Source organism: Coregonus lavaretus (genome assembly GCF_964263955.1).
Source record: "Coregonus lavaretus genome assembly, chromosome: 13".
Taxonomy (NCBI): domain Eukaryota; kingdom Metazoa; phylum Chordata; class Actinopteri; order Salmoniformes; family Salmonidae; genus Coregonus; species Coregonus lavaretus.
In genome coordinates, this window is record NC_140000.1 from 9,329,404 (window position 1) to 9,352,559 (window position 23,156).

Consider the following 23,156-nt stretch of genomic DNA (forward strand, 5'->3'; position numbering starts at 1 on the left):
GAGATGTTCATATTGAAACATATATATATTTTTTGTTCCTATCCTATTTGATAAGATTAGTGCAGGTTTTCTCAGTGGACCACACATGTGGCCCCGACCCCAAGTTTGGGAACCACTGTTCTAACTTCTCTCTCTGCTTGCTTCCTCTCGCTCTCTCTGTCTCAGTTTCCTCCTGCATGCATTGCAGCCTGCCTCAGCCTCACAACTGAGCGCAACATCGCTGTCTGCCTTAGTAGCCCACTCTTTGTAAAGCAAAATTATGATGAGAACTTTGTAGCCTATTTTTTTGCTCTTGCTGAGGTAGGCTCCGTTTAACGTTAGCTTCTTACTTCATCGTTCTAGCTGGCTAAGTAATACTAGCCAGAGCCCTTCAACGTTACTGCAATAGAAGTCTCTGTCGGCAGCTATAGACACCTGACTGACTGTCATACTGTATCTATAAGCGACTACCATTTGTGCACTCATTAACCAAGAGTTGTTTTTTGTTTGTTTGGGGGATGTCTGTAGACATGGCAGGAGTCGCAGGACTGTTTTAAAATTGCATTTGGTCCGGCATCTCGCAAACACATTGTCAGCAGCGTCTCTAGTTTTGCCTACTTCTCTAGTGAGCCAGATTCGAGCTGGAGTAGTTCGTTTCACATCTCAGTCCCTCGGCCTGTGCCGCGAGAGGACGAAGTTAACCATTTGTGGGGGGGTGAATGGGCTGCTAAAAAGGCTGATCTGGGAGGCAAATCCGGGGGACGCAGGCGACATAATAAACAATCCACTGTTCATGATTCCACTCGTTCGCAAAGAGGCATGCGCAATTCGAACTCAGTCAGATCAAGAATACGTTTAGATATTTGTAATGATATAAGAAAATAGTGTTAGCTAGATTAATTACCATGCTTGAGCAGGATAACGCATGCGCAGGAGTGCTACTCATGGCAGTTGAAGTTAGACGATGCCAACTCTGTATGATGTACAACTCTGATGTACATTCAACACCCTTTATGGCAGATACAGGTTCCTGAGATTACCGTTTGGCATTGCCTCAGCTCCTGAAGTTGATCACAAAACCATACATCTGATATACGAACACACTGAAAGCGTGAACACATCGATGGATGACATTATTGTATGGGGGACGCCGAAAGCAGAGCACGACGCAAGACTGAAAAAAATGCTAGAAGCAATAAGAAAATCAAACTTGAAACTGAACAAAGAGAAATGTCAGCTTGGTGTGATGGAGTTGACATTTGTTTTAGACATCATCAGCAGTGAAGGCATCAGACCTGACCTGAGAAAAATATCTGCTGTGGATAACATGCCAAAACCATAGAGCAAAAACGATGTACAGAGGTTTAATGGGATGGTCAAGTACTTGGGAAAATTCATACCCAACCTCTCAGAGAAGATTGCTCCGCTGAGAAGACTCACGGAAAAGAAAATAGAATGGGAATGGAATGGAATCATGAACATGAGACTGCATTGAACAACTTGAAAGAACAGTTGACAGAGGAACCAGTCTTGAGATTTTATGACCCAGCGAGGCCCATCAAGATATCATCAGATGCATCACAGAGTGGACTGTTCTGTTGCATAAGTACGACAACTGGCAACCAGTGGCATATGCATCTTGTTCAATGACCAACCCTGAGACCTGCTCAAATTGAAAAGAAGTTGCTCAGCATAACATTTCCTTGTGAGAGATTCCATCAGTTTGTGTCAGGACAAGTGATCAGTGTTGAAATGGATCACAAACCACTGATTGCGCTGTTTCAAAAACCACTGAATGACTGTCCGCTGAGAGTCCAAAGAATGATGATCAAACTACAACGCTATGCTCTGAATGTAGCATACATTTCGGGAAAAATGATGCACACAGCAGACACTATTTCTAGAGCTGTGGACCCAAAGGTGCCAGCGGGCACCAAAGCAGATGAAGAAGTGAGAACATAAGTGGACATGATCACAACAGCATTGCCAGTCGCAGATGGAAGATGGAAATCATACAGACTGAGACAGAAAAAGACACAACACTGACAAACCTGAAGAAAATAATAATCAATGGATGGTCTAACATGAAACAAGACTGCTCACAAGACATAACCGAATACTGGAACTACAGAGCTGAGCTGACAGTAGTTGAAAACATTGTCTACAATGGAATCAAAATATTAATTCCGAAAAGTCTGAGGAAGGAAATGTAAAAAAAGAGTCATGAATCGCCTAGGAATCGAGAAGTGCAAGAACAGAGCATGTGAAGTAATGTATTGGCCCAGAATGAACCCAGATGTGACAGATGAAGTATCAAACTGTAGTGCATGTCTGAAATATCAAGCAACCCTGCAGAGCCATTAAAGCCCCACCCTGCACCTGAGACCAGACCAAAAGATAGGAGCTGACCTTTTCATATGTAATGGAATGGATCACCTTGTTGTCACAGAATACTACTCCCTGTATCCAGAGGTTTGGAGGCTGAACACCACCACCTCAGACACTGTGATAACCTGTATGAAATCAGTTTTCTCCAGAAACGGGGTGGCAAGTGGAGTCTTCAGTGATAATGAACCGCAATTCTCTAATGCAAAAGTTCAAACAATTCAGCAAGGACTGGGACTTCGTCCACACTACATCAAGTCCACACTTCCCACAATCGAACAGCCTGGTGGAGAAATCTGTTCAGACAGTGAAGAGACAAAGCAAAAGACAGTGGAACTGACTTCTTCACGATGCCACTTGACTGTGGGTTTTCCCCAGCACACCTCCTCATGGGATGCATACTTGAGGACCAACTGCCCAATCAAGGAGTACCTCCTAAAAACGAAAGAGGGAGAGAACGTGAGGAAGTTCAAGGAACAACAGAAAACTAATTAAAAGTTCTACTACGACAGAGGGTCAAGAAACCTATCTGAACTCCAACCTGATGACAACTTGAGGTACAAAGACGAAACAAACACATGGACACTAAAAAGAACAGTTACCAAAGTACAGCCAAGGTCATACAACATACGAACAGAAGATGGCGCTGTTCTACGGAGAAATCGTCGTGATTTTCTAAGGGACCAGCAACTGACAGTCATGACTGTTGAAGTGGCTGAAAGCACAGCTCTGGCAGCAGCCCAGAGTGATGAACAAACCCATCAGAAGATCGACACGGCAAGTGAAAGTACCAGAAATACTTATTGAGAGTTGTTAAGGACTCTAAGGACAATTTTTTCACTAGTGGTCCTACTAAGCATATAGTTAATACCATTTTGTTAACACGGTTGAATTGCTGTTTACAATTAATGAATGAATTTGTTATTACACTTTGAGTACAGAATTAAATAGTTAATTTTGAAAAGTAAAATAATTGTATTTAAAGAAAGGGAGATGTAATGATATAAGCAAATAGTTTTTGCTAGATTGATTACCATGCCAGAGCAGGATAACGGATGCGCAGGAGAGCTACTCAGGTGGCAGTTGAACGTGACAGGGAGTTGTATGAATACGTGCCTACAGACAAGATGTAAAAACTATATATTTTTAAGTAAACATTCATAATTTTTCATTACGGTGTATTCATTGAACCCTAACAACACAACAACATTGACACATAATTGATTTAATTTATTGTGTACAAAATATAAATTATGAATTTTCTTTCCAAATTAGACAAAATTACTCATGTAGTTAAAGCCATGTTTGTGTTGTTGCAAGTAGATATGGAACACTTGTGTGGACCTGTGGGAGTAAGAAAAACTAAAGGAGAACAAAAAGACAGTGGAGAGAGGGAGGGCTCAGGTAGCTGGTCGCTGGTTCTAATCCCAGAGCCGACTAGGTGACAAATCTGTCGATGTGCCCTTAAGCAAGGCACTTAACCCTAATTGCTCCTGTAAGTCGCTCTGTCGCTCTGGATAAGAGCGTCTGCTAAATGTAAAATAAATAAATAAACAATCCAGGGAGAGAAAGATGCTGCAGGGTTAAAGATGCACTCTCAAACATGTATAATTTCAGCCACTAGTTTTGAAAGTGGTGCTCACGAGCAAAAACAGGTACCTGTTTCTTGTGTACTATTACCATTAAATTGTGTACTATGTCATCCAGTTCGTGTGATATGTTACGAATTTTTCTATTTGTGTGATATCCCCACGGGGGGCCAGTATGAAAAATGTATGCACTCACTAATTGTAAGTCGCTCTGGATAAGAGCGTCTGCTAAATGACTAAAAAAAGAATTAAAAAAAAATATCATCAGATTTTTGCAAAATTCGTGTGATATTTTACGAATATAATTTGTGCAATATCATACACATTTGTTATGTTTAAGATCCCAGAGTGCATCTTTAAGAGGGGGTTGTGTGGAGAAAACATACAAATCAAATCAAATCAAATTTTATTGGTCACATGCGCCGAATACAACAGGTGCAGACATTACAGTGAAATGCTTACTTACAGCCCTTAACCAACAGTGCATTTATTTTAAACAAAAAAAGTAAGAATAAAACAACAACAAAAGTGTTGAGAAAAAAAGAGCAGAAGTAAAATAAAGTGACAGTAGGGAGGCTATATATACAGTAAAATAAAGTGACAGTAGGGAGGCTATATATACAGGGGGGTACCGTTGCAGAGTCAATGTGCGGGGGCACCGGCTAGTTGAGGTAGTTGAGGTAATATGTACATGTGGGTAGAGTTAAAGTGACTATGCATAAATACTTAACAGAGTAGCAGCAGCGTAAAAAGGATGGGGTGGGGGGGCAGTGCAAATAGTCCGGGTAGCCATGATTAGCTGTTCAGGAGTCTTATGGCTTGGGGGTAGAAGCTGTTGAGAAGTCTTTTGGACCTAGACTTGGCACTCCGGTACCGCTTGCCGTGCGGTAGCAGAGAGAACAGTCTATGACTAGGGTGGCTGGAGTCTTTGACAATTTTGAGGGCCTTCCTCTGACACCGCCTGGTATAGAGGTCCTGGATGGCAGGGAGCTTTTCCCCAGTGATGTACTGGGCCGTACGCACTACCCTCTGTAGTGCCTTGCGGTCAGAGGCCAAGCAGTTGCCATACCAGGCGGTGATGCAACCAGTCAGAATGCTCTCGATGGTGCAGCTGTAGAATTTTTTGAGGATCTGAGGACCCATGCCAAATCTTTTTAGTCTCCTGAGGGGGAATAGGCTTTGTCGTGCCCTCTTCAAGACTGTCTTGGTGTGTATGGACCATGATAGTTCGTTGGTGATGTGGACACCAAGGAACTTGAAGCTCTCAACCTGTTCCACTACAGCCCCGTCGATGAGAATGGGGGCGTGCTCAGTCCTCCAGTTTTCCTGTACACCAGGCAGGAATGGGAAGTCTTGCAGAGGGGCGGGGGAGAAAGGCCTTCAACTAATAAACAAGTCTGGAAGTTTATCAGTGTTTATGACCTGGCATCTCTCCATCCTCGCTACCAAAAAGGACGCTTCCTGGGCTCCCTCTATCAACCACCCTGCTGCCCTGCCCTCTCTCTCTCTCTCTCTCTCTCTCTGCCAAATTTCACTGTCCCTCTACCTCCCAATATGTCCCTGAGCCTCTCCCTCTAAAGCTTTTTCTATGTTCATAATCTCACTTACTGTCCCTCTTCCCACACTTTTCTCTCAATGCTGAAGTTCTCCTCTATACTTTGTCTATACATTCTCTCCCCAGTGAGCACCGACATGATGCATGGACGTTGTTTATTGGTAAAATTGGGTCAGTCCGCCCATGCCTTGATTTCAACGTCTACATACGTAGATTTTTGGGCCAATCTGGCCTGGCCATGATTTGGCCCAAATATAGTTGTTTTTTGGTACATATTTTGTCTTTCCGGACCGGCCTAGATTTGGCCCCAAAATCGTTATTTTTTTCAACATCCATAATAGAGGTTGTTTCAACTTTCACTCTGTACCAAATCCGAACGTCCTTTGGACATAAGGCAAAGTCATATTTTCAATGTCTTGCTGACTGGGTGTTGCTCACTATGCCCTCCCTCCCTATTTCTCAGGGTGAAAGCAGAGTGTTCAGAATGGCGGGTCGGTGTGTTCCCTGGCCTGATCTCTCCATCACTCAATCTGTCATCAGCCATGCCCACCCGACCTTGTTAGGCCAGCGCTTCTCTCCCGCTCACCCCCCTCACCCCCCAGCCTCACCCCCCAGCCTCACCCCCAGAGACTATGTAGCCCCAATGTGTCAGGGGGATGATGAGTGTGTGTCCCTGTTGTTGAATTGACTTTGGGAGAGAGGGAGAGAGAGCGCTAGGGGAGTTTTGTTGTCTGTGACTCTGGTAGTATGTATGGCAATATTTATATTGGTTAAGTTCATGGAAGCCTGCTGCTCTCAGGTTTCCCCCATACAAGCTATTAATGGTCCCTATGGAAACCCTATTTTCAACACAAGTAGGGGATCAAACAAAGGGTCAGGAGTTTTGGTCGTGATATTCACTCATCCTTGTTGCACTGTCTTCTGATGTAGCAATATAATTGTCTACTCTAGTTCCTTAATCCTGCGTGGTCCTTAGAGTCCCACATCACATTTCTGCTTCAGCCCATCACCTAATTCAACTACTGTAAACCATTGATTAGTGTAATAAGGTGTGTGTTAGTGCTGGGCAAGAACACAAATATGCACCCCATGTGAGTCCCCAGGCCCAGGATTAAGAACAGCATAAATATAGAAATATGTGACAAGCAACTCTGGACAGTGATACAGGCCGTGCAAGCTTTTACTCCAGCCCAGCACTAGCATATATCTTTCAATCTAGACCACGATAAGTTGGTCTACAGTTAGAGCTGGGCTGAAACAAAAGCCTGCACACACTGCTGCTCTTCCGAAACCAAGATTGGCCACTTCTGAGCTGAGACCACACTCACCAAGTACACTGCCCCGCCTAGTGGAGAAAGAGGATCCCTGCAAATGCAAGGTCTGCCAGACCTGTACCAGTCATTCTGTCATATTCCCTCAGTTGCTCTAAAGCATATTGGGCTCTTTGTTTATGTTCTACCTGTCATCGTGTGTTGACCATTGTTGTTCTTCTGTCAGTTTTTTGTATTTGTAAAGTGTAAGTCCCTAGTTCAATACGCTGATAGATTTGTTTACTATTAGTGATAGTTATTGTGAAATCAACACAGTGCATAGACACATATTTTTGATAATGAGTTTGTGTTGTTTGGGTGTATACGAAACCAACTCTGGACTAGAACAATTCTCCCTAAATCTCTACCAGATTGGAGGGGAGGAACGCGAGAGAGCAAGATAATTATAATGAGAGGGGAGGACAAGGGGTGGAGGAGGAGAAGGAGGAGGAGAAGGAGGAGGGGATGGAGGAGGAGAGGGAGAGAGAAGGAGGGGAAAGGAGAGAAGACAAAAGATTCAAAACAAAGGACGTTTTTGGACGACAGGAAAAGTTGTGAGTATGAAAACATTGTGTTATTTTCTTCCTTTTGAAGACTATAAAGGCATTAGTAGCACTGCAGTACTGTATATAGAATGTTTACTATAAATAACATGAGGTACATGTACAAAATATGCATAGAGAAACTACATTTACTGCAAAAAACTAACTTTACATGAAGTCATCATAATAGAATACTGTCTGTGAACTCCTATCATGGATGAAAATATGTCATTCAGAACGAATGTATTTTGCAAAGCTATGTGCCCTGGCATACAAGAGTGTATAAATGAGTCAAAGCAAGATAAATCAATTTAGCGTATTCAGGGCCTGGGCAAGATGGTCGTAAAGGAGAAATGGGGTGTTAAACATAACGAGTGACAAAACAGTTTGGACTCTTTAGAGCGTTCTTAATAAGGTTTATGGAAAGAGAGGTGTATGAAAAGAGAGGTGTATGAAAAGAGAGGTGTATGAAAAGAGTGTGTATGAGAAAGGAGGAGTAGAGGGGTGCTCAAATAGGGCACAGAAAACACATTCTTTTGTGAGAACTCATGTCTTGGACTCCAAACTCACACTGACACATCACAAGAGGAATGATGCAGGGAGAGAGCTGAGGGAGTGTGTGTGTGTGTGTGTGTGTGTGAGAGAGAGAGAGAGAGAGAGAGAGAGAGAGAGAGAGAGAGAGGATTACTTTGTGAGAAAAAACAGCAACCTGATTCAAACTGCTTGATTAATTCTGATACTAACAACAGCACACATACTGTATCTATCTCATTTACCTGGATTTGACCAGGTACACATTTCCTACAACTGCCTTAGAGAAGAGTATACATTGCATTAGAAACAGCAGAGGCAGGGCCAGGGGGAGAGCAGAAGGAAGAGAGAGGAAATGTAAAGTCGAGATATTGAAGAGTTCCTCTGTGTGAATTGAAACATATAAACTATTTTCCTCTTTGGGCTTTTGTGGGTCCTCTTTCCTTCAGCTCGTAAACATCCAGCTCTGACAAGGATGGGCAGTCTTCCAATCGCCCTTCTCCTCTGCGGTTTCCACGGTAACCCCTGACAAACACAACACACAAATCATCACCTTCAATTCGGTTTGAGTCCATCTCTGTTTGTTTTAACTCCATAAAACACTTCCCATCATATGGTTTTCTGTTCCACAGCTCTCACAGCTGCAGCCCAAGCCCCACAGGCTGGTAATAATGCCCTCCATTCAATGGTCACACATTATTTCAAAATAGATTAAGTTGCATGTGAATCATGGCCGTGGGTAGAGGTCGCTCCCATGCTGATTGTGTTGTTTCCCTGTTGGTAGAGGTGGATCTCCCCAGAGGTGACTGGAATGAAGAGGAGGCTCTGGTGTCTGTCTCTACCCTACCACCTGGTGAGTGAGGTGTCTGTCTCTATCCTACCCCCTGGTGAGTGAGGTGTCTGTCTCTATCCTACCACCTGGTGAGTGAGGTGTCTGTCTCTACCCTACCACCTGGTGAGTGTGGTGTCTGTCTCTACCCTACCCCCTGGTGAGTGAGGTGTCTGTCTCTACCCTACCCCCTGGTGAGTGAGGTGTCTGTCTCTATCCTACCACCTGGTGAGTGAGGTGTCTGTCTCTACCCTACCACCTGGTGAGTGAGGTGTCTGTCTCTACCCTACCACCTGGTGAGTGAGGTGTCTGTCTCAACCCTACCACCTGGTGAGTGAGGTCATCAGTGTGGGACAGAAACATCACTGAACAATGTTAGGCCAGGGATGACCATTATCATTATCTGGATGTTGTGTGTATCCTCTGTGCTAGACTGTAGGGAAGAGACGTACCCCTGCACCAGGATGTACTCTGTCCACCGGCCCATCAAGAGATGCATCCACTCCCTCTGTCTTTACAGGTAAACTGCAACTACAGGCTCTCTCTCAGGAAAACATAGACACACTCAGTGCCTCCTGGTCATGCAGTCAAAGTCCATGGGTTTCAACCTGAGAGCCTGTGCAGAGAGGCATGTTTTAGAGACAGCAGCTGCGGTCTGATTATAGTGTAATGATGTCTGTCTCCTGGTTTGTCTCAGCCTCCCTCGTGTCTATGTGATCAACAAGGAGATCTGTGTGAGAACTGTGTGCCAACAGGATGAGTACCTGAAGGGTAAGACAGTCTACCTGATAGCACTTCATTAGACCAGTTGTTAGGATTACAACAACATAACAATCTTAGAGTGCATGAAACTCTTACTGACTTAAGGACAGCATGTACACTACCGTTCAAAAGTTTGGGCTCACTTAGAAATGTCATTGTTTCCGAAAGAAAAGCAATTTTTTTTCTCCATTAAAATAACATCAAATTGATCAGAAATACAGTCTCAAGCCATATCTCAGGCAGCCCATCTTAATCTTTTATTTTTATTGGCCAGTCTGAGATATGGCTTTTTCATTGCAACTCTGTCTAGAAGGTCAGCATCCCGGAGTCGCCTCTTCACTGTTGACGTTGAGACTGGTGTTTTGCAGGTACTATTTAATGAAGCTGCCAGTTGAGGACATGTGAGGCGCCTGTTTCTCAAACTAGACACTAATGTATTTGTCCTCTTGCTCAGTTGTGCACCGGGGCCTCCCACTCCTCTTTCTATTCTGGTTAGAGACAGTTTGCGCTGTTCTGTGAAGGGAGTATTACACAGCATTGTACGAGATCTTCAGTTTCTTGGCAATTTCTCGCATGGAATAGCCTTCATTTCTCAGAACAAGAATAGACTGATGAGTTTCAGAAGAAAGTTATTTGTTTCTGGCCATTTTGAGCCTGTAATCGAACCTACAATTGCTGATTGCTCCAGATACTCAACTAGTCTCAAGAAGGCCAGTTTTATTGCTTCTTTAATCAGCACAACAGTTTTCAGCTGTGATAACATAATTGCAAAAGGGTTTTCTAATGATCAATTAGCCTTTTAAAGTGATAAACTTGGATTAGCAAACACAACGTGCCATTGGAACACAGGACTGATGGTTGCTGATAATGGGCCTCTGTACGCCTATGTAGATAGTCCATTAAAAATCAGCCGTTTCCAGCTACAATAGCCATTTACAACATTAACTATGTCTACACTGTATTTCTGATCAATTTGATGTTATTTTAATGGGAAAAAATTGCTTTTCTTTCGAAAACAAGGACATTTCTAAGTGACCTCAAACGGTAGTGTACATCTGAGCCCACAGCATCCTCTCTCTCTTTCACACACACACATTATCTGTATTCAATCTCTCTCTTGCTCTCTCTCTTCTCTCCATCCCAGCTGAGCTCTGCAGGGAGAGGTCCGGCTGGCCCAAACGCTTCCAGAGGTCAACCACCAATAAGAAACGCTGTCGCAATCGCCGTGGCAACCCAAAAACCTGGGAAAACAAGGCCTGATGGGCCCAAGATGGCGGAGATGGAAGGAGGGGCGGAGGAAGAAGGGAGGAAGGAGAGAAGGAGGAGGAGGGAGGACACCCTTGGAGACAGAACACTGGGTTGTCTCCATAAAAACACCCCAAAACACCATAAATCCACCGCTCAACACCTGGTGCTAGCCTGTGCCTAATTACACACACACACATACATATACAACCACACGCATGCACGGACAGACACACACAGAGACACACATGCACACACACACACACACACACACACACACACACACACACACACACAGACAGACACACACGTTCACAAACGCACGCACGCACACACACACACACAAACGACAACACAGTCCTCGTAACTCCAGTTAAGAACAGTCAGAGTCATATTTCTCAGTTTTTCTATTAGCCTCTTGTTTTATTATAACTGTCTGTGAATATCATGGGGAGAAATCACTCCCGACAGATTTGCTCTGTGTTTTATTTGACACGGATCATGTTCTCGTGGTTTACTTCAGTGCCATTCCGGGCTGTATAATACTGCTCAGATGGAACGCTGTTGGGTTCCTGTAGTTCATTGTGTAAAGGCAGTCTGAGAACAAAGTATCCACTCTGTCATCACTGGCACCTTACTGTACAGCACTCTATCACAATCCAATACCAATGTAGTGCAATATTACCCAATAAAATGTAATTAATTGGTTTATGTGTGGATTGCTTTATTGATGTAGTCCAGTTTTTGGTCCAGTTTTTTTCCCTCATGCAGATAAAAAGAAAAGTAATCCGTGATTCAACATTAGTTGATATCTTTATACTTTTATTTTCAATACATACACATTTATATACACACATATTGTATTTGTAATGACAAGAAGAAACACATAAACAAACATAGGTAGGGTCTACACAGACTCACCAGTTCATACCAGTTCTCCCACTAGCTGTGTGCTCACACAGGAAATCAATCAATTATCACGTCATTAATAAACATCATGTCATCAATCAATGCATATGTTTGAGTCCATGAGAGAAAGACACACACAATGATAAGTACAAAAGCCACATACATGGCTTACTGTAATATTGCACTATGATGTCCTGTACTGCATTATCCCCTTCTATCCCTCCATCCCTCCCTCCTTTCTCTCAAAATAACAACACAACAGTAAAGTAAAACACTGCATCTCACAAGGACTGGAATGGTCTCACTGCATTGACAGAGTTAAAGTTAGTTCCAGGGTTCAACGTATAGAACACTGACGGACGGACGGACAGACAGTTGTATATACAACACACAGGGCTATTCATCCAGCAGGGCAAGAGTCGTGACATAAATGAGTCATCTCTACCCAGAAACCCCTTGACTGTTGATTACATCACAAGGCCTAAATCAGGCCTGTCTATCACCCCATGGGTTTAACCCCCTCCTCACCCTCCCTCCTCAGACCCCACCCATCTTACCCTTTCATCCCATCACTCTGCTATCCCTTCACTCAATCAGACCACTCTTTTTTCCTATCGCTCCCTCCATTTCGGTGTTAATTGACCAACTAACACCAGCCTCATGTTAAAACAACGCAGCCAAGTGACCCAGCCAAGTTCCTATCCCCAGCAGTGATAATGTCCACATCTCACCACTCTCCCTGTCAGACTGTGGTTGTAGGACCGCAATAGCCCACTAAGGGGCGCCAAACAGCATGACTGCTGTGTAAACTTACAGTAGATCAGTGTCCACTCAAAGCAGAAGCTGCTCCAAAGCCCAGCTCCAGACTCACCGTGGCCTAACCTTAGTAATTAAGAGGAAAAAGCAAAACTGACCTTAGATCAGATATCAGATAACTTGGTCATATACTAATGCATCCAGGCAAGCCTGTAAATTAGTTATTTCAGGCGATAATTCCAGTTGTACTGGAGATTCTAAAGGAAAATTAGCTACGACACTACCACAACAACGGGAATTACAAACTACTGACAATATATACATTTACTATAATATATTCTGTACATTAATTAATTCATTTGTTTTTTATCAAGACTATATTAGTGTGAGTCACCATCATTCCTTTCTGTACCATCTTTCATTTAGAGCGATTTAACCTCAGTCTTTTCCCTCAGTAGTAAATAAATACTCTGTTGCAATAGATAGAGAAAGAGACAGAGGGAGAGGAGGGCAAGGAGAGGGGGACAGAGGGGGAGAGAGTGTAGCGTTGAAACTGAGAGGGAAAGATGTAGAGGGAGAGGAAGCCAGGAGAGGGGTGATGAGAGTGGGGGCAGGGTGTGAGAGAGACAAATAAAGAGAGGGGGAAGAGAGGGAGAGAGTGCACTGAGGTTGAGGTGATAATATACAGTGTCCTCCTCTGGTCAGGGGTTAAAGGTCAGGTGAAGGTCAGGTGAAAGGGATTGTGGGATGGCCTCAGAACTGCTGCCAGTTGGTGGAACCATCATCGTTGGCGAGCGGAGACATTGACCTGCGTTAAGGGGAAAAAGAGGAGAGCATTAATGGGGGGAACAGAATAATGAAAGAAGAGAGAAAAGGATGAAAGAGAGAGAAAATTATCCCCTTACTTTTCTGGGGCAGAGAAGTCTCCCCACATGTCCGAGCCGCCTGTAGGGTTGGGGTTCGGCTGCACCACAGAGTTGGAGTTACTGCTGTCCAGGTCTAACAAACAGCCTGAGAACAGAGAGACAACCATAGAATTAGGAATTAGAATACTAATTTAATAGGATCTCTATGGAGACAACACACATCAAACCTTTCAATACACAACCTCTACTGCTTTCTCCCCATTCATACTCTAATGACAATAGCCTTTTTCTTGGTTAGCTCATAAAACTAAAAGAAAAAACACCCAGGGCCCCATTCAATCCTTAACCTAATTACACAGTGGCATATAAACATGCACTTTTTCCCTTCAGTCAAATGAATTCACAGCATGGTTTGGGGAACTGTAAAAATAGTTTTCAACAATGTTAGCAAAAAGCGCTATGCAGAAAAAGCAGTTACTAGGGTAACCGAACAAGATAAACAAACAGATGAATCAGAAGCAGCAATATGAGAACAGGGTCGCGTTCAGGAGAACACAACGTTTTGAATGTTGCACATAGAATTGTCTTGTATGGAGCGTACCACATCCCCTATTCTACATGCCAGAGCAGAATACCTGTCTTCATAATCTATACTGAACAAAAATATAAACGAAACATGCAACACTTTCAATGATTTTACTGAGTTACAGTTCATATAAGGAAATCAGTCAATTTAAATAAATCCATTAGGCCCTAATCTATGGATTTCACATGACTGAGCAGGGGCACAGCCATGGGTGGGCCTGGGAGGACATAGGCCCACCAACTGGGGAGCCAGGCCCAGCCAATCAGAATTAGTTTTTCCCCACAAAAGGGCTTTATTACAGACAGAAATACTCCTCAATTTCAACAGCAGTCCAGGTGGCTGTTCTCAGACGATCCCACAGGTGAAGAAGCCGGATGTGGAGGTCCTGGGCTGGCGTGGTTACACGTGGTCTGCGGTTGTGATGCAGGTTGGACGTACTGCCAAATTCTCTAAAACGACGTTGGAGGCGGCTTATGGTAAAGAAATTAACATTAAATGATCTGGCAACAACTCTGGTGGACATTCCTGCAGTCAGCATGCCAATTGCATCACGCTTCACCATCTGGCAGTCTGATGGACGAATCTACCTGCCTCAATGTATAGTGCCAACTGTAAAGTTTGGTTGAGGAGGAATAATGGTCTGGGGCTGTTTGTCATGGTTCAGGCTAGGTCTCTTAGTTCCAGTGAAGGGAAATCTTAATGCTACAGCATACAATGACGTTCTAGACAATTCTGTGCTTCCAACTTTGTGGAAACAGTTTGGGGAAGGCCCTTTCCTGTTTCAGCATGACAATGCCCCTGTGCACATAGCGAGGTCCATACAGAAATGGTTTGTCGAGATCAGTGTGGAAGAACTTGACTGGCGTGCACAGAGCCCTGACCTCAACCCCATCGAACACCTTTGGGATGAATTGGAATGCCGACTGCGAGCCAGGTCTAATCGCCCAACATCAGTACCCAACCTCACTAATGCTCTTGTGGCTGAATGTAAGCAAGTCCCCACAGCATCTAGTGGAAAGCCTTCCCAGAAGAGTAGAGGCTGTTATAGCAGCAAAGGGGGGGCCCCAACTCCATATTAATGCCCATGATTTTGGAATTAGATGTTTGACTTTTGGTCATGTAGTGTATATCTATCTGAACAACCAGTAGCATTACACCTCGCTGAATGTGGCCCAAAATGCTGTTCACCTACCTGTGTTACTTCCCCCTGAGAACATGTCACTTCCTGCTGAGAATATGTTGTTTCCTCCTGAAAACGTGTCACTTTCCCCTGAAAATGAGTCACTTCCCGCAGAGAATAAGTCTCCCCCTGAGAATAACCCTTCATTGTCATTGGAGGAGCTTGACATAGGGGGAGGGGCTATCTTGGCGCCACCACCACCAGGGGGAGGAGGGAGGAGCCCAAAGCCACCAGCACTCTGGGGGCGGGACTTGTCTCTCTTTCTGCCTTGCTGAGAGAGGGACAGAAATGGATAGAAAGAGAGGAGGGGACGGGTGAGAAGGAAGGAGAGAGGAATAGGTGTTTGAGTGATAGCTTGACAAAGCTTTGAAACAGAGCATGGGTTTGCAACGTGTGCGTGCATGTTCGCTTTTGAGTTGTTAAGCGCTAACCAGATGGTACCATGGTAGGAGTATTATGGGTGTGAGTTGAGAAATTTACCCCGATATTGAGAGTGATGGTCTGTCCCTCTTTGAAACCCAGGTCCAGTTTAGGAGTGTTGTCTGGAGTCTGAGACTGCTTACTGATCTCAAGCTCCTGTTTCACCCACCTGAGAGAGTGACAGAGAGAGAGAGGTAACAAGAGAGAGAGAAAGATATATATATATATATATATATATATATATATATACATACAGTAAATAGATAGAGAATGAGAGGGCAAAAGGGAGAGAGCGTTATAACATTTCAAGCGTCTTTATTCTTTTGAAAAATGTTGTGTGCATAATGTTTACTGTTAATTTGCGATTGTTTATTTCACTTCCTTTGGCAATATAAACATATGTTTTCCATGTCAATAAAGCCCCTTTGAATTGAATTGAGAGTTATAGAGTGAAACAAATGTCAGGCTATTACTAATTCATGTCAGTTAGAAGTCAACATTTTAGCTCTGAGCTGTACTTGTTTTGCTAATGTTATCTCTGTTGTGACAGCTGACAGCTGTAAGAGCAACACACTTAAAGTGGTCCTGCAGCGCCACGTTGAAGTCAAACGAGTCCCCTCTGTCCCCAAACCCGATGCCTATGAACGCACTGCGACCTGAGAGACAGAGGCCAGAGAAGAACAATAAACCAATGTAAGTTACAAATCAAATCACTTCGTACACACACTGATCCTAAAACACAGCGAAATAGCACAGTGAGAAACAACTGATTGTGTACTCCAAATGCTGTAGTAGAATACGGTTCCATTCTACACACTCAAATGATCCAACACATACCTTGTTATTACTGTGTTATACTACTTCTACTGTACTGAACAAAAATATCAACGCAACATGCAGCAATTTCAACAATTTTACTGAGTCAATTGAAATAAATAAATTAGGCCCTAATCTATGGATTTCACATAACTGGGCAGGGGCACAGCCATGGGTGGGCCTGGAAGGGCATAGGCCCACCCACTTGGGAGCCAGGCCCACCCACTGGGGAGCCAGGCCCAGCCAATCAGAATGAGTTTTTCCCCACAAAAGTGCTTTATAATACAGACAGAAATACTCCTCCTTTTCATCAGCTGTCCGGGTGGCTGGTCTCAGATGATCCTGCAGGTGAAGAAGCCGGATGTGGATGTCCTGGGTTGGCGTGGTTACATGTGGTCTGCGGTTGTGAGGCCGGTTGGACGTACTGCCAAATTCTCTAAAACGACGTTCGAGGCGGCTTATGGTAGAAAAATGAACATTAAATTCTCTGGCAACAGCTCTGGTGGACATTCCTGCAGTCAGCATGCCAATTGCACACTCCCTCAAAACTTGAGACATCTGTGGCATTGTGTTGTGATCATGCTTTTTAATCAGCTTCTTGATATGCCACACCTGTCAGGTGGTTAGATTATCTTGGCAGAGGAGAAATGCTCGCTTAAAAGGGATGTAAACAAATCTGTGATCTATTTTTTAGAGAAAGCTCATGAAACATGGGACCAACACTTTACATGTTGCGTTTATATTTTTGTTCAGTATAATACAGTGAGGGAAAAAGGGATTTGATCCCCTGCTGATTTTGTACGTTTTCCTACTGACAAAGAAATGATCAGTCTATAATTTTAATGGTAGGTTTATTTGAACAGTGAGAGACAGAATAACAACAAAAAAATCCAGAAAAGCGCATGTCAAAAATGTTATAAATTGATTTGCATTTTAATGAGGGAAATAAGTATTTGACCCCCTCTCAATCAGAAAGATTTCTGGCTCCCAGGTGTCTTTTATACAGGTAACGAGCTGAGATTAGGAGCACACTCTTAAAGGGAGTGCTCCTAATCTCAGTTTGTTACCTGTATAAAAGACACCTGTCCACAGAAGCAATCAATCAGATTCCAAACTCTCCACCATGGCCAAGACCAAAGAGCTCTCCAAGGATGTCAGGGACAAGATTGTAGACCTACACAAGGCTGGAATGGGCTACAAGAACATCGCCAAGCAGCTTGGTGAGAAGGTGACAACAGTTGGTGCGATTATTCGCAAATGGAAGAAACACAAAAGAACTGTCAATCTCCCTCGGCCTGGGGCTCCATGCAAGATCTCACCTCGTGGAGTTGCAATGATCATGAAAACGGTGAGGAATCAGCCAAGAACTACAAGGGAGGATCTTGTCAATGATCTCTAGGCAGCTGGGACCATTGTCACCAAGAAAACAATTGGTAACACACTACGCCGTGAAGGACTGAAATCCTGCAGCGCCCGCAAAGTCTCCCTGCTCAAGAAAGCACATATACATGCCCGTCTGAAGTTTGCCAATGAACATCTGAATGATTCAGAGGAGAATTGGGTGAAAGTGTTGTGGTCAGATGAGACCAAAATGGAGCTCTTTGGCATCAACTCAACTCGCCATGTTTGGAGGAGGAGGAATGCTGCCTATGACCCCAAGAACACCATCCCCACCGTCAAACATGGAGGTGGAAACATTATGCTTTGGGGGTGTTTTTCTGCTAAGGGGACAGGACAACTTCACCGCATCAAAGGGACGATGGACGGGGCCATGTACCATCAAATCTTGGGTGAGGACCTCCTTCCCTCAGCCAGGGCATTGAAAATGGGTTGTGGATGGGTATTCCAGCATGACAATGACCCAAAACACACAGCCAAGGCAACAAAGGAGTGGCTCAAGAAGAGGCACATTAAGGTCCTGGAGTGGCCTAGCCAGTCTCCAGACCTTAATCCCATAGAAAATCTGTGGAGGGAGCTGAAGGTTCGAGTTGCCAAACGTCAGCCTCGAAACCTTAATGACTTGGAGAAGATCTGCAAAGAGGAGTGGGACAAAATCCCTCCTGAGATGTGTGCAAACCTGGTGGCCAACTACAAGAAACGTCTGACCTCTGTGATTGCCAACAAGGGTTTTGCCACCAAGTACTAAGTCATGTTTTGCAGAGGGGTCAAATACTTATTTCCCTCATTAAAATGCAAATCAATGTATAACATTTTTGACATGCGTTTTTCTGGATTTTTTTGTTGTTATTCTATCTCTCACTGTTCAAATAAACCTATCATTAAAATTATAGACTGATCATTTCTTTGTCAGTGGGCTAACGTACAAAATCAGCAGGGGATCAAATACTTTTTTCCCTCACTGTAACTACTAATAGAAAAGTAGTGTGTGATACTTCTGTCCTTTCTAATATGGCCAGATGGTGACAAGTGACGACGACCAACAACCCACCACTCTCATCCTGGATCCGAAGCACAAAGTAACGACTGGAGTCGCTGACGGTTTCTATGGCGATGCCAGGGTACTCGTCCACTGGTGCCTGTGCAAACAGCTCCCCTGCAGAGACGGAGGGTAGTTATAACTTAGGCCTTATAACTAACGGTTCAAGTCAATAGTCAGACGGCAAGGTGGAGCAGTTAACATAGTCCTTTCAGGTCAACAAGAAGTGCCCAGGTGACGATTTGGAATTGGGCATGACGGCCTTCTGACTAGAAGTGCCTAGAGGTGGGCTAGGGGCTAGGGCAGGGGTCCCCAATTACATTCAGCCGTGGCCCAATTTTTCCTTGAGCGGATGGTTGGAACATAGCTATAAATAATTGGTACACTGCAAATTGACTGCAAGAAACAGATATAGTATTTGACAAAAACAGAATCATTTCAAACGTTGATTACATTGGGATACGATCACATACGCCTCTCTATTTATGTGTGAGGATCCTTGGGAACAGATCTCCTAAATAGAAATTACCTTGAACTAATCTCCTGGTGATTTTACAGTCTTTTATATCGCAGAACAAAAAAATTAATAATGTAAACATTTAAAACTTGGGGGGCCGAATAAAATGTGGCCTGTGGGCCACCTATTGGGTAACCCTGGGCTAGGGGCTAGGGGACGATTTGGCCTCTCACCAGAGATCTTGTCCTCCAGTTTGATGAAAGCCACTTTTCCCCGAGCCGTCACTCTCATACGGCCTGTCCAATCAGGGGCATCCAGCTTCCAATCCGCCGCCCTGAGGGAGATACAGACAGCCAATCAGAGATGAGACTGACTGTATAGGTGTGTGTCAGAAAGAGGAATACCATGTTGTTGATAACCAACCACTACACCTTGCTACTGAAATGAGAGTGAAGTCAGGAGAAGAAGAAATAACAAGGTGACTGGGCTGGCAGTTCACCAGACCTGGGGTGGAATATTCCCTCATTATTATTACATCACACAACAGACTCAGCTTTGTGCTTGGTGATGGCAAGTTACTGATGGTCAGCCAATCAGCTCCCAGGAGAAAGATTCAGTATGGAACGCTGTCCAGTCAGCATACAGATAGACTGGATCACGTTAAAACACCAGCCAATGAACAAATAGGTAAACACAATATAGTCACACACACACACTGCCAACCGTAGACTGTAGCCTAATAGGACTGAAGTCACTGTCAACAAGAGATCCTTTAACGAACCCTGGTTAGAAAGTAATAGGGTAGGCTACAACAGAGAAAATACCCAGATAATCCTACGAGGGAGTAAAAATCTCACTAATCCTATGGACCTTTAAATACCGTAGTACCCGCTATATCATTTCACTAAACATTCGCCCCAAAGCACAGAGCAGTCAAAGCACATTCTGTCAAAGGGGGACACGACACGGTCACGTTTTCGCACTGTAAACAGGATTCAATATCATTGTCTGATACCGTCAGGTGGACTACAATAATAACAGGTGTATTCTCCCTATCCATCCCACTACGCACATCTGGTGGTAGACTATTCCTCCGTAATAGAAGTCAACCAGTTTGCCTGGTAGGCCACCTTAGAAAAGCTATTGCGCACTGCAAAGGCGACAGAGACGACCATTATAGCCATTATATGGGCAATGCATTGCCTTGATGTGGGGACAAGAGCTTTGCCTACGGGGAGGTTGATATATTGCCACGCCAAACAAATGATGCTGGAGTCAAACCAGGGCAAGGTCACCGGTTGATGGTGCCGGAACCGGGTCTCTTACCTGACTCCCCGGTTCGATGCCCGCGGCGGGATTCGGTAAACGTTGACGTCAGGTTTCACACACAGGATCGACTCGTATTCGCCCTCGGTCGCCATCTTGACTTTAATTCAATCGGTGTGTGGTGATCGTGCGCGTTAACGGGTACGGGAGCGTAATACACTGTGTGTTTGCGCACGAGAAGCATTCACATCCGTTTATAATGTCATTCATCCAGATTAACCCTCCCGTTGTCCTAGGGTCAAAATGACCCGCCACTGTGTTGAACCAACTTTATTTAATTTATATATATTTGGGATCATTTGTGAAAAGGAGACAGTGAGACTTTAAAGAAAGTATCACTGCCTCCTTCTCACAAATGATCCAAAAAATATAAAAATTAAATAAAGTTGGTTCAACACAGTGGTGGGTCATTTTGACCCTAGGACAACGGGAGGGTTATTCAACCATTGTCAGTGATAGTTTAGAGATAATTATAATCAATTAGCCTAACCTTTATTTGGTTGATTATGGTAGGCTATGTGAGAGATAAAGAGCTGGTCAAATTGAAATCAGGGTAGGATAATGTCAACACAAAACCACTCATAATCACAGTTGGAGGAAATTATTTAATGGATGTGTTACAAGGCAGTAATAATGCTACAAAGGGTAAAAAATTAAATAACAATATAGAAACACATTATGCAATTGAGTTGAACAGTTGACCTATTTCAGTTTTCTTTTTTTCTTCTTTTTTATTTTACAGTGATAGATTAAAGTGATCTTTACAGTTTAACATTGACAGGTAGCACCAGTGGGAGGAGCAAAAATAAATAGCTCCATATCAGCATACATGACAGGGAAAGACGTGAATCACAATCCAAGCAGCTCGAAAGCATCTCTCCAATCTTCTGCCTCACCAGGCTGAAAGACAAATCAGTAAATATCACTAGCCTACTAACTCAAGGGTACAGTGTGTGTGTTTGTTTGTGTGTGTGTGTGTCCTACCTGGAGGATGTCGTTAAGTTTCCTGGCCAGTTGAACAGAGTTCTGATGCAGTCCGTCCCAGGCCTTAAACACACGCTGTCTGCGAGCCACAAAGGTCTGCCAACAGTAGAAATAGTCTATAGGGAAGAGACAGAATTATAATGAGAGATGCATTATGAAAGAGACAACCCCCCCCCCCCCCCACACACACACACACACACACCCTATCTACCTTCATAGTTCATGACAGTGATCTGCACCCCGGCTCTCTGCAGCACGCGGAGACCCTCTCTCGCACGGCTGTCCTCCAGGTCACAGAAGTAGAGCCTGGAGACGTAGATCCTGAGGCGGAGGTTGGGGGTCTGGCTGAGGAACTGGGCCAGTCTGTAGGAGCAGTCTGAGCAGGGAGACCAGGAACAGAACCAGGTGACAGAGTAACACAGTCCCACACTGTCTGGAGCTCCATAACCCCACAGGCCCGGACACAGGGCGCCAGCTTCCAAGAGGCGCAGGAACAGCAGCTAAGGGGGGTGGAAAGAAAGAGAGTGATGGAGGTGTGTGAGAAAGGGAGAGGGGTGAGGAATGAGGGAGAGAGAGTGATAGTGATAGGTGAGAAATTAGAGAAATGGAGATAGGTGAGGAATGAAGGAGAGAGTGATGGAGATAGGTGAGGAATGAGGGAGAGAGAATGATGGAGATAGGTGAGGAATGAGGGAGAGAGAGTGATGGAGATAGGTGAGGAAGGTAGACGAGTGAGGAATGAGGGAGAGAGTGATGGAGATAGTTGAGGAAGAGAGAGAGATAAATTATTGAGGGAGGAAGATGCAGATAGAGAGAAAGGAGAGTAGAATGAGGGGAAAGAGAGTGATGAAGAAATGGGAAGGAAGGAAAGAAAAGGGAAGAGATAGGAAAATATATAAAGACGGAAAGAGGGAGAGAACTGGAGCAACAGGGGCAGACAAAATAAAAAATGACAGATGACAAGATTTGTTCCATGTTTTTTTTACCCCTTTCCTCTGTTTCCTCCCCTCCCTCCCTCCCTCCCTCCCTCCCTCCCTCCCTCCCTCCCTCCCTCCCTCCCTCCCTCCCTCCCTCCTCTCCTCTCCTCTCCTCTCCTCTCCTCTCCTCTCCTCTCCTCTCCTCTCCTCTCCTCTCCTCTCCTCTCCTCTCCTCTCCTCTCCTCTCCTCTCCTCTCCTCTCCTCTCCCTCTCTCTCCACTCCCCTCCCTCCCGCTCCCCTCCCTCCCTCCCTCCCTCCCTCCCTCCCTCCCTCCCTCCCTCCCTCCCTCACCTCAACATGACAGCCAGACCGGTTGCGTAGGTGTCCAAAGTCGAAGGAGAGTGAGTTTGGTCCCACCCGCCTCTTGACCACGAAGCACAGGTAGGTCTCGTGTCGGCCCTTGGCCCAGCGCATGTTCTTATAGTGGTAGATAAACTTCTTCTGGGCCAACAGCACACTGAGACACAGAAAATAGGGTTTCCCTCAAATAAGTAGTAGAGATGCTGGCAAAATCTGTTTCCATAAGCACACTGAGGCAGGCCTAAGGTGAAAAGGTGAATGGTTATGGCCACTGCTATTGCTTTTCACTCCTCTGCCCCTGTAGTGGCTTATCTGGTGTGGAAAAGCCATATACTCTTGTTATGAGGACTGCACTGACTACTCAACACCTTCCTCTTCTTCTTTAACAAAACCACTGGTTTGGTTAACCTCTGT

The 23,156-nt window shown here is 44.4% G+C and overlaps 3 protein-coding genes across 3 annotated transcripts; 1 reads left to right on the forward strand and 2 right to left on the reverse strand.

Annotated features, from left to right (window-relative positions):
• The first annotated feature begins 7,193 nt into the window (after positions 1-7,193).
• LOC311139903 (uncharacterized protein) lies at positions 7,194-11,438 on the forward strand. The gene is made up of 7 exons (XM_084174900.1): positions 7,194-7,372; positions 8,341-8,409; positions 8,524-8,556; positions 8,676-8,744; positions 9,153-9,240; positions 9,418-9,491; positions 10,627-11,438. The coding sequence occupies exons 1-7, from the start codon at positions 7,228-7,230 to the stop codon at positions 10,740-10,742; spliced, it is 594 nt and encodes a 197-aa protein (XP_084031026.1). The 5' UTR covers positions 7,194-7,227; the 3' UTR covers positions 10,743-11,438.
• Positions 11,439-11,523: 85 nt separating this feature from the next.
• LOC311140157 (adaptin ear-binding coat-associated protein 1-like) lies at positions 11,524-20,600 on the reverse strand. The gene is made up of 8 exons (XM_084175096.1): positions 20,481-20,600; positions 19,388-19,488; positions 18,710-18,814; positions 16,019-16,100; positions 15,505-15,613; positions 15,037-15,295; positions 13,298-13,403; positions 11,524-13,200 (listed from the first exon to the last, which is right to left on the reverse strand). The coding sequence occupies exons 1-8, from the start codon at positions 20,573-20,575 to the stop codon at positions 13,146-13,148; spliced, it is 912 nt and encodes a 303-aa protein (XP_084031222.1). The 5' UTR covers positions 20,576-20,600; the 3' UTR covers positions 11,524-13,145.
• Positions 20,601-21,329: 729 nt separating this feature from the next.
• LOC311139137 (single-stranded DNA cytosine deaminase-like) lies at positions 21,330-22,904 on the reverse strand (the record flags this gene model as incomplete). The annotated part of the gene is made up of 4 exons (XM_084174027.1): positions 22,734-22,904; positions 21,676-21,964; positions 21,465-21,580; positions 21,330-21,380 (listed from the first exon to the last, which is right to left on the reverse strand). The coding sequence occupies exons 1-4, from the start codon at positions 22,854-22,856 to the stop codon at positions 21,330-21,332; spliced, it is 579 nt and encodes a 192-aa protein (XP_084030153.1). The 5' UTR covers positions 22,857-22,904.
• Positions 22,905-23,156: the final 252 nt, after the last annotated feature.